Source organism: Pristis pectinata, chromosome 6 (assembly GCF_009764475.1).
Source record: "Pristis pectinata isolate sPriPec2 chromosome 6, sPriPec2.1.pri, whole genome shotgun sequence".
Taxonomy (NCBI): Eukaryota; Metazoa; Chordata; class Chondrichthyes; order Rhinopristiformes; family Pristidae; genus Pristis; species Pristis pectinata.
Window position 1 is genome coordinate 62,568,823 of NC_067410.1, and position 12,115 is coordinate 62,580,937.

The 12,115-nt window shown below is 43.1% G+C and overlaps 1 protein-coding gene across 28 annotated transcripts in view; it reads left to right on the forward strand.

The window, feature by feature from the left end:
- Positions 1–12,115, forward strand: part of kif1aa (kinesin family member 1Aa) — a 230,642-nt gene that overhangs the window by 154,143 nt on the left and 64,384 nt on the right. For 19 of the 28 annotated variants that reach the window (XM_052019026.1, XM_052019024.1, XM_052019028.1 and 16 more), the window contains 6 exons: positions 5,869–5,987; positions 6,497–6,582; positions 8,863–8,998; positions 9,740–9,769; positions 11,272–11,434; positions 11,853–11,943. In XM_052019026.1, coding sequence (XP_051874986.1) covers positions 5,869–5,987; positions 6,497–6,582; positions 8,863–8,998; positions 9,740–9,769; positions 11,272–11,434; positions 11,853–11,943 — 625 coding nt within the window. The remainder of the gene's footprint in view (positions 1–5,868; positions 5,988–6,496; positions 6,583–8,862; positions 8,999–9,739; positions 9,770–11,271; positions 11,435–11,852; positions 11,944–12,115) is intronic. The other 9 variants (XM_052019030.1, XM_052019053.1, XM_052019046.1 and 6 more) reach the window with 1 other exon arrangement.

The window sequence follows — 12,115 nt, forward strand, 5'->3', positions numbered from 1 at the left end:
AACACAGAGCAGGTCAGGCAATATCTGTGGAAAGAGAAACAGTCAATGTTTCAGGTCCATGACCCTTCATCAGAGGTGTCAGTAGCCCCACAGAGCAAGACCCAGGAGGCACTGTTGGTGAAGATTTGATGGGATCTCAATGATAACACCCCTGAGAATGTACTGACTTCTGAAATTCTGTGTGTGTATAGTAGATGGTAAATTCTGCTCTCCAGACTGTGGTCTTCATGGTCTCTGTTGAGAACTTTTGTAGAATGAAAATTTGGAAATGACGGACATGAAAATAAGATCATGTACCACCACCATCAGAGGCACCATGTGGAAATGAGTAGAGTAAGCTACATTCTGGTGATACATGCAACATATTGTCAATTCATTGAATGGCATATGGCATAATTATTTTTGTGTGACATTTCCAGTCCTATCCACTTCTGAAACATACCTGACCAGAAGTGGGGAAAAAATAATTAAAATGTGCAAGTCCAAGCATCTTGGAATATTAGGACATTTATAAAACCCTACCCCACTCCCAAGAGCAACCTCTTCTCCCCCCAGTCTACCACCAGGCTGTCAGGTTGAGCACTGACCAGAAATCAGGCTCATCTGCAAGGGAAAACATGACCCTCTGCTTCTCTTGTAATTCTTCCCAGCTGGCTGGATGGTAGTCTGGTCAGAGGTCTAGGCAAGATTGGCATTCACCTCTTTGGCCACATGTGAGCGATTTGAAATGTGGGGAGGTGCAAAAGTGAAAGGATGAAATAATCTAATGTCAACATAAATCACTGAAATTAAGATTTCAGGAAACTGTATTTCACTCATTTAAATCAAATGGTCTGCTGGACACCAAGTGTTGGCAGGAAGACTAGCATTTCCTTAATTCAGCCAACTCTGATTCCAACCCAATGGAATTCTCAACTTTAATTATCATGGAATTCCCCTTAAATCAGCCTTCAATGTGGTATGTATTTAAATATTATAATGAAGTCTTAGGGTAGAATTACCACCAAACCATCTGGTGTATCTCGACATCGAGTTCACTACTGCTGACACAGAAAGTTCCTGACCATTTCACAGGAGCATGAAGAACATAGTATTGATTACCCTGGGAGCCTGTTTTCCAAAGGTGAGCAGAATTGTCAATCACATGGCATTTTACAGTGGTACATGGAAGTGTAGTGCACTGAACCAATGCAACTTCAGTAGTGTTGCTCATTTTCCACTCTACAACAGAAAGCTTCAAAGACAGATTACAAAAGTGTTTGCTCTTCACCGTTCTCCAGATGACTGAGTGTCAGTTTCTGGGCAGTGGCGCTCACACAGCTAACAGTCATTGGTTAGAGGGAAATAAACAATTTATCTCACATTGTTTGAAATGTGAGGTCCTCCCAGCTTATGCCCACAGGATGCATTGGAGAGGAGAAATGCACAAAAGGTTTGGATCTGATTGTCCCTTTACTTCTTGTTAGTTTAAGATTTTCAGTGAACTTCCTCCTTCCTGGGAAGTTGCATTGTTTTAAATAACCACAAACAATGAAGTTTATTCAGGTGAACACTGACCCTAGTATATGAAAAGAAATAATCTCTGAATACCCTTGGAAGCAGTTGAGTGTTTCAACTTCAACCTGTGCTGAAGGTGACACTTTGAACACTTGGTAATATACTACCATATTTAGAAATCCTTAAAAAGGATGAATTCAGGCTATTGGTAGCGAATGATTTGGAAAGAGAAGCACAGTTCACTTTTAATTATAAATGCCAAATTTTAATTGCTGCCTATGAATTCTGGGCCATGACATAATGTTCCCCCGAGATATGCAGGCAGTAGCTTCGCATAATCCCAGTATAAAATCTGGGAATGATTACAACATAAGGGAACTTGCAATCTTGATGTAACTTTGGTTAGTTGCCAGAGATTTTTAGCTTATACAGGAAAATGCCCTCTAAATGTCATGTCATGGCTGCACACAGCAGGTTGTCCCAAGACACCAACCCTCATAGGGGCAGGACATTGTCTCCTCTACCTTCCTCCATTTCCCACTGGGTTTGTGAAAATTGTGACAGAAAAGGTCAAAATGCCTGGTAAAATTTTAGTATTTATCTAGTTGAGTTCATGACAAGTTTTGATCTTCTGAGTATTATATTCCATTTTTAGTGGAAAATTTACAGATTAGGCAATGGAAACTGGGGGTTAGTCCCATTTGGATTTTGTTCCTCTTGAAGCAGACTGAATCCACTGGATCCAGTATGGTCGCTCATATTTAATGCTACTGAATATCTTTTTTCTTTATGTTCTTTTATTACAGATGTTTTTATGTCCACAAAGTTTGCTTGATTGCAAGGCAGCAGTGACTCCCTCCCCTTCCATGCTGATTGTGACTTGTTGATGAATCTTTTGGTGGTACATGTGTGGTTGTCTCCAGTTACTCTCACCTGGCTGGCTGTGGCTGGCTTTCGATGCTGCTTTGTTTTGCTGCTTTGCTTCCTGGCACTGTGGCGTGCTGTATATGTTGGATGAAGATTGCAGGTGGTTCTACTTTGATCTCTCAGGGACTTTACTCTTTACTCCCTTTCCCATACTTGAATACAACCTATCAATGGAACCCTTTTTGCCAATGGCCAATCAAGGGGCCTTCTTAACAAATTCAATAGTCTTTACCTAAAATTTAGTGAGTGAGAACAAATAATTCACTTTTCCTGTCACTCTAAGTACCCATTTACTGGGTTGCTTTGTCATTTCCCTATTCGAGTTCATGGCTGTTGAAAAATTTCTCTGTCTATTGTAAGCTGTTGCAAGTTGTCCAGTGAGGAATCTGACTAGCTCAGCCTCCATGAATTCATTCATGGTTAAATCATTTGAGGACGTCCAACAGTTTGTTGTGCCTGACCACGTAAAGTTATTGAGGCTGCTGGATGGTGGCAGGATTATTGTGGTGCTTCAGCCAAAGAGCATGGCACTGCTCTGCACATCACCTGATGATGGAGATGAGCACAGAAGCCCGTTTCATGAATGCATCGCTGTTGAAGTTTGTTTCGGAGCTGGATGCAAAACTTCCAAAAGCAACAAAGTTCAAGTTCTGACAACTTTAATGACATTAAACATGAGTCAACAGTTCACGCCAAAGCAATATCATCTTGAGAAGATGCACCTAAGAAAAGCAATCCAGTTCACTGTTGGTATCGGTTAAAGAAACCTGAGATGGTTATTTCAGAGACTTAAACAGGCCATCAGTCAGAGAATGGCTGATTACAGATCCATGGTTTTCAAAGAAAAATAAATGTTCAATTTCCGGCTTGTCTTATCAAAGGAGAATGCATTCTCATGGAGAGAGATTGGTTGGTCCATCTATGAAAAATGTTTGTTCATCACCCCTTACAATTCTGGCCCATTTATTGCTGTCCCCCTGAGTTTGTTTTTCATTTCATGGGAATTAGGATAGCCACCAACCTAAGGAATCCTGGCAAACTAGCACAAAGTGTCTTTGTTTCTCCCGGCTAAGATTTTCTTCAGAGCTCGGGTCAGATTCTCCATGATCTGGCCATTCTAGTCAGTGAGTATCAGTAATTCACTTTTCCTCTCATTCTTGCTGTGTTGCTTTGTCAGTTTCCTGGTCAGGTTTATACTTGCTGAAAATGTTTTCTGCCTAACCAACAGCCCAGACCAATTCTTGATAAGGGCTGCAGGCTGTCCAATGATCAGCAGGAGTCTGACCATTTCTTCTAAGAGGTCACCAACATAAGGCTCACTGCTATCTCCCCTGCCTCTCCTTTGCAGTTCACTCCATGCAAAACACTTCAGAAATGTAGGCGCCGGCTACTTGGCAGATTTTGCTGCAACCCACCTGGAGCTGCTTCCTTCCTAGTACTAGCATATGGATGGAGTCTTATCTCTCTTTCTTCCTCCTTTCCATTTAGGTGCATTTATTCTTTGAATTCTCCCTGATTCTGACTTATTTTCCTGGGTCAGGAATCTTTATTTATCCATGAAACATTGCCCTTTGGCAGTGAGATTCCACATTGTGTCAATGTTGCCAATGACACAGGGATTTGAGTCGTGCTTGGCTGGATTTGAAGAGTCAGTGAATAACTCGTCCCACTAGAGTTCTACCCCAGGAAGAACATATAAGCATATCCTGGGCTGATCAACACAATGTGCTCATGTTTACCTCTTCTCTGAGAAGGAATAAACAATGGGGCAACAGTTACTAAAACTCACTGCCTGAGTGGGCTGTGGAGACAGGTACTCTCACAATATTTACAATGTATCTGGGCGAGCACTTGAATCGCCAATGCACAGTAGGCTGCAGACCAAGTCCTGCTGAATAGGCTCTGTATAGAGAGGTACTTGATGGTCAGCATGAACGTGGTGGGCTGAAGGGCCTATTTCTATGCTGTTTGATTCTATGACTCCATGTTAGGAACAATGCTCTCTTGGTTAAATGTCAGCTGTGGTTCTGTCGATGCCACTCTTGCCTTCAACTTAGACACTTGTACATTGAAGACTTCCTCCAGAAACTCCAGTGATGTGAGGAAGAACTGCAGCATTAAGGTGCTCTGTGATGAATCAAAAGATAGTCCATAATGAAGTTGGATGCTGTACCTTCAACCCAGAACCATGGACCAGTCATGCACTATCTTGTCTTGGAGAACATGATTTATTTTAATTGAAGAATGAGATCATCGCAAAAGAATCGCTTGGTTGGCCAGTTATTAGGCATCCTATTAGGAGATTTACATCTCTTGGCAGCTTCTCCTTTATGAAAAATTGTCATACCAGTTACTGCCATTGATTATCCAAAAGTAAGAGTCATATTTACTTGAAGTTTCCCAGAAGAAGCAGGCGGTAGCCCTAATTAAAGGGCAGAGGTGGTGTTGGATGTAGAACATAATGCTTTTAATTTTGACTAGATCCATTCACAAAGTGAGCCAGCTGATAGCACATGACCACTATGTTCTCTGTTGTGGGATCTGAAGTCCAGTGTCAGGTCCCATCAGTATCAGCTCAGGCTCCAAATCAAGCCAGTATGCCTCTACGGGCAGATTAAACTATTCCAATTCTGCAAACTATCAGCTACACATGGCCAGCTGAATTCTCATTGCTACTTCTCCACTTATCCTCCCCACCCCCATTTTCAATATCCTTCAAATCTTCCAGGAGGTACCCTTCTCCAAGTGGCAAGCAGATTAGATTTTGCCATGACACCTTCTGAACTAGCATGAATCCATCACCCAGTGGGTTAGTACAAGACATGATTTGAATGGTGGAGGCAAAGTGAACAGCAGTCTGCTGCCCCCCACTCTGGGCAATGGGACAATCTGACTGAACTCAATACATAATTGAACAGTACAACCAAAAACTCCTGATGTGTGGACACAAAGAGCTAGGGATACTTGCTACAGAATCCGAGCACTGCCACCAGCCCACTGGGTTGGCACATGATGACTAGAAAGAGCAAGGACTATTTGGGCCAATCAAGTTGGTGGTTTCCATGGGTCTGTACTCAATTCATGTGGGGAGAGAGAGAAAACCATTAATACCAACTACCAGCAAAGTGGAGTGACTTTAAATAAAGTCAGCAGCAGATCACGTCTGCTAAAAAAAAACATTGGAAAGGCTAAAATCAAATCCAAACCTTCGTTCATTCCTATTCTCTTAGTATCTGTCCTTTCTCACAGTCCTATGGAGTGGGCTCTGTCTTCAAAAAATCTTGGCTTAACCAATTCCAGTTGTAAGAGAACCAACCATTGATGCCATGTTTTCTAATAGCCCCAGCTGTGAAGTCCCTGAGCCAATGAGGAAGTGTAGAACCACCTAAGGGTAAAGCTGCAGTTGGGTGGATTGGCTGATGTGTTTTGTGTTCTTCTTTTCAGAGCATTCGTTTATCTCAGTAACCTGCTATACCCAGTGCCACTAGTGCACCGTGTGGCAATAGTCAGTGAAAAGGGAGAAGTCAAAGGATTTCTACGTGTGGCTGTCCAGGCCATTTCTGGTAAGCGAGAAAGTGTGAAGACAGTAAACATCAGGATAAGGTACAGTGGACACACACTGTCCTTTCACACTCTGGGACTGGGTGGATCACTGGGTCACACACTGTCCTTTCACACTGGGACTGGGTGGATTAGTGGGTCACACACTGTCCTTTCACTCTGGGACATGTCAGCATCAGCAGACTGAGGAAGAACATAATAAAGAACTGTGTGAAATGTGTTTGGTCACTCGGGGACTAAATCTATCAGAAGTCATTGTTAGTTCAGTATTGAAAGTGAAACCAGGACAGGTGATTACTCCGATCCTTCGACATTTCACTTGGCATGTGAGGTTAAACTGATCTCCTATGACTTGTGCCTTCATATTTAATGTCATATTTTTAACATGCATTAAATTAGATCATGTTAATCTCCTTATCATAAATCAAGCACTGTTAGAAAAATTATACCATGGTCAGCGGCACTATTGCACATGTTAATTGAGTAATATTTTTATTTTGTCTGTTTTCAGCTGATGAGGAAGCCCCAGACTATGGTTCTGGGGTTCGACAGTCAGGAACAGCTAAGATTTCTTTTGATGATCAGCACTTTGAGAAGGTAATGCTGCCAACGAGTTCCTGTTTGCATACTCACTTCCTGAACCATGTTACACCTGGTTTACCAGATGATTTTATACTTTTCCGTCTTTCCTTACAACATTGAGGGGGGGCCACTTCAGTCCATCAAGTCTATGCCAGCTCACAGAGCAATCCCATTCCCTGCTACCCATTTTCCCCTCATTCCCGTCTTCTGCTCCCAGATTCTACCACTCACTACACACTAGGGGCAAATGTACAAACTCCACACAGGCAGCACCAGAGGTCAGGAATGAACTGGGGTCACTGGAGCTGTGAGGCAGCAGCTCTGGTGGCTGCACTACTGCCATCCTAGAATAGAACCAGAATGGAGTAAATAGATAATTTACCAACAACATAAATATGTGAGGATAAGTGAACAGCATGAGATTATTTTACGAAGGCATCCGGAAGACCCAAAGCAACAGCATAATTCAGCAGAAAACACTGAGTAACTTCTAACCTTGAGAAGGCCTGCAATAACTTCTAACCTTGAGAGCACCCATGCTAACCTCTAACCCTGAGAATTTCCATTGTAATCTCTCAGCCTAAGAATGCCCCAAATCACCTCTAACTCTTGAGAATGCCCACACTAACCTTGAATGCTGGAAATGCCTACAGTAATGTCTAACCCTGAACAACACCCACTAACATCTAACACTAAGAATACCCACAGTAATTCTAACCCTAAGAATGCCCACAGTAGCCTCTAACCCTAAGAATGCCCACAGTAGCCCCTAACCCCGAGAATGCCCACACTAATCTCTAACCCTGAGAATCCCCACTGTTAAAACTCAGAAAATGCCCACACTAACCTCTAACCCAGAGAATCCCTACTGCATTCTTTAACCTTGAAAATGCTTACACTAACCTCTCACCCTGAGAATCCCCACAGTAACCTCTAACCCTGTAAGTACCCACACTAACCTCTAACCATGAGAAAGTCCAAAGTAGCCACTAACCCTGACAACACCCACAGTGATCTCTAACCCTGAGAACACCCGCAGAGACCTCTAGCCCTGAGAATATCCACGTGTCCCCCAACAGAAGGACTTCATGGTATTTAGAATTATATGCAGAACAGTAATATACATCTTCAGCTTCCACATGATATGGGAAAGGAGGTTCTTTTTAAGTGGCATAGAATCCATGATAACATGGTTCTGCAGAACACTCAGCTTGATATGTGAAATGATTCCATGCTTATCACACTTTGTTGCTTTCACTTCTAAACCTAGTGGCTGCACGTCACTGTAGGAAGATTTAAGCTCATTCATGGTATGACAACAAGGTGTGGCTGCGATTTAATTTGGAGAGGTGTGGGGCAATACATTTTGGTGAATAGATGAGGTGTTCAGGATATGCATCAATTAGGAAGAGACTGAAGGGCAAGGCTAAAGGGACGCCACTGATTAAGGGTAGTATGTTGGCACAGATTGTAGCCCTGCTGCCTCACAGCAGCCTCACAGCTTCAGCAGCCCAGGTTCCATCCTGACTTGTAGCGCTGTCTGTGTGGGGCCTGCATATTCTCGCTGTGATCATGTGGGTTTCCTTAGGTTCTCCGGTTTCTGTCCGTATCCCAAAGACGTGTGGATTGGTAGGTTAACAGGTCACTGTAAATTGCTGTTAGTGTGCAAGTGAGTGATAGAATCACGTGATGGGGATGTAGGGAGAATAAAAATGGGATTACATGAGTATGAATGCAAAATGGGTGCTTGATGGCAGGCATGGTCTCAATAGGCCGAAGGGCCTGTTTCTAGGCTGCATGACTTTGACAAGCATAGGTCATTGGTTCACTGAATAGCTGGGAATGGCAAATGAAAGCAATATGAGAGCTGGGATTCTAGGATTATTTCCACCACAGCAGTGAAGGTCAAGAAGCAACTCTATGGAAGATTTTAAAACCATGAAGCATGTACATAACAGCAGACTCTTTCCTATGATGGGGAGTCAGCATTGAGGGGCAATCATTTTAATATTGTCGGTGAGAATGAGAAGTGATATTGGAAGACATTGGCTCATGCCGTGCCTTGCCACCCACAGTGAGCGAGATGGAGAAAGTGGACAACTACATGAAACAGAGGAAAGTACAAGCCTTCAGACTATATAGTTGGCTTAGTTCCAGGTTGCTCCTGCACAATAGGCTAAATGGTCTTTACTGCTGTTAACATGACTAGCTTGATTAACATTGTCACGAATTCTTGCAAGAATGATGAAGGGTATTGCAGTGATGTCACTCTGTGATGCTCTCTGTTGTGTTTAGTTTCAATCAGATTGTTGCACAGCTGGAATGTCTCGCTCAGGCACATCGCAAGAGGAGCTACGTATTGTTGAAGGGCAAGGTCAGTCGAGCGATTCAGGCCCTTCAGCTGATGAGGTTAACAACAACACCTGTACAGGTATGTACTGCCCAGTCAAACCCAAAGCACTGTATGTTATCTGGTTTGAATTGTCCGGGATATGAGTGCTTCAGAAGTCAGGAGCTATTTGAGAAAAAGGATATTATCTTCTCGGGATATTTAAGTGCTAGCTGGAAGGTCATGTGTTCACATCTGGTTTCTTCCCAACTAAGTGAAATCAGCTGACAGAAGGTTCCCATCCCTGTCATCCTGTAAAACCGCTTCAAATTCCATGCCATCATTTCATACTTGCTTTTATTTCTAAAACTATTGACTGCACAGCAATATAGTACAAGGCACTACACTGGATCGAAGACTGTCAACACATTACTGGAACCATTTAGTTTGGAGAGGTGTGAGGTAATACATTTAAAATAGGCTTTGGAGAACCTTACATGCAGGCAAATTCCCAGACCCGCTCTAGAATATAAACTTTACTTTGGATGAGCATTAAAGACAGACGATATTGCTTCAGTCACATCCTTCCCAAAATGGTCCAATTTTACTCGAACACTGTACAAAAGACTGGGGTTGATTTGGGACCTTCTAGCTCTCTTGTTTAATAGTTCCTGGAAAGCTTCTTTTGATGCATTAGCCCTAAAACACTTGTAGTGATGTTCCTCAGGGAAAGGAAGGGATTTCTTTTTTAACATGACAAGTTGTTATTTTCAGAATGCATGAAACTAAAGGCATTGAATAATGACTTTCAAAATTTAATTTGATATCTATCTACTTTAAAAGGAAATATACAGCACAGTGGTAAAAGATCAGGTGAGTAGGACTAATTGAGTAGCTCATCAGAATGACTAGCGTCAATACAATGGGCTGAATGGCCTGCTTCCATGCTTCAAGATTCTGTGATATCCTCCTCTTGATCCCTTTCGGGATTGTGGTACATGGACAACAGATAGAGAAGGGTCACACCTAGATACGATGTTGTCCATAGATTCACAGGCCTAGAAATTATTCCAAGCCATTTTTGGCTTTAAAATGGTGTTGTGGGTCACCTTAACATTGTCTGTGAAAGTGAAAGAAAACTAAAACATCAGGTGTGAGATTCTCAGAACAACATTGTCAGGTTTCCCTGTGTAATCCCACAGTGAAACTGACGTTCCCTGCTGATGTTTTGTAACTTCTCTCAGATGACAAAGTAATCCCACAGGTGCGATCAGTGCAGCCAGCCTTCAAAGGGGCTGACTACAATTCCATAAGACATAGGAGCAGAATTAGGCCATTCGGCCCATCAAATCTACTCCACCATTCGATCATGGCTGATTTATTTTCCTGCTCAACCCTATTTTCCTTCCTTCTCCCCATAACCTTTGACGCCCTTACTAACAAGAACCTATCAACCTCCGCTTTAAATATACCCAATTCAGACAGCACAGGGCAGTGTTGTTACTGAATGAATGGATGTTGCAACAGTGGGAGGGTGGTTAGGGTTAGGGTTCCCAGGGAATCAGGGGGTCCTGCAAAGGCTGGTAAAAAAGGGTTGTGTATGGGAGCCATGAAGATCCATAAGGTTGTCTCGGCAGGAAGGTCCAGGGAGGTCTTTGTAAGGACATGACTTATGCAATGTAGGCAAATCCCTGTGTATTCTCTGCCTTGCCTGTGGGCCAAAGGAAAAATAGTTGAAATCTCCTTTCCTTGAGTGTGGATTTTAGATGGATCCACATAATACAGAGTGTAATACATAATGTCAATGGCAGAGGTGACTGGTATCAGTCTGGAATGGTCCTGAGGCTAGGATGCTGAGACTAGCTGTGTTACTGACCTCTTTGGGAACAATGGGAAGTGTCCCCACCAAGGTCAATAAAGAATGAGAGGGAAGCAGTCAGGACAGTTTGTAATCACTGGGTCGGGGGGAGGAAGAAGCGCAACCTATGTTTGGAGTTGGGAGTTATGTTGCTGCATCCCTGGTCCACAAGGATACCTAGGCTTCCCACAGTCTACTGTGCTCAGGATCTTGGCGGCTGCAAGCTTTTGCAAACAGTAGTGCAGGATTTAGTCGGGAGCGTGTTTAAAATTGGCTTGGACTTCCTAATGACTGCCCCACTCCACAAGCAAGAAGTTTCTCCTTGTCTGGTTAAAATGGTGATGGGCAAGATTGAGGCATGAACCTTTAGCCCTTGCCATTTTAACCCACCTACCACCACCCCCCCCCCCCCCCCACACACACACACACACACACACATTCCATCACCACCAACTGGTTTTCAGCTTGTGTGAGATTAGGGGTTGTGAATGCTTCTGGTTTTGTCTCCAATCTGCAGCCACCCAGGAGGAGCTGGAGAGTCCAGTGAAGTCACCGGTAGATGCACAGGTAGATGGGATAGTAGAACATCTCAGGATTGGCAGCAACTTCACTTTCAGAGTGACTGTGTTACAGGCATCGAGTATCTCAGCTGAATATGCTGATATCTTCTGTCAGTTCAAGTAAGTAAGCCATCACCATCCTGTGTAAGCCCATTGCCATGCCTATGGAAGGTGTGATATTTCCCCATTACGAAGAGACCTGCTTATCCCATTGAGAGATCCACCTTATTTATATTTATACCAGTGCCACACCTTACCCACACCCCATTGCCATCATCTTAAACCAGTCTCAAGAGTTTCTGCTGGCAAGGTGGGGGGGTGGGGGGGGCTGTAAAACAACCCACTAAAGATTTGTAGTTTAGCCTATATTCTGCAGCACCCCAAGAATCTGATATATTGACCCAGTACTATGACTAAATTGTACATAATATATAGAGTTTGGCAGTTAGGCTAAATCAATATCAGAACTGCAAACAGAAATGTAAGGAACTTCTAACCAAGGTCCAGCTGTGATTTTATTTCTTTATTTCTCTTACAGTTTCATCCATCGCCAAGAAGAAGCCTTTTCTACAGAGCCATTAAAAAACACAGGCCGAGGACCCCCACTTGGCTTTTACCATGTGCAGAATGTGAGTTGGTATTGCGGATACAGCTGTGATTAAACAGGACTAGATAGAATGCCCACACATTACTCAACCATACAAACTGTACAAGGCATTAGTGAGACCACACTTGGAGTTCTAGTCGTCCAGCTGTTGTAAGACAACCACACTGATCCTTAAGGGGACGTTTTCTCTCCCT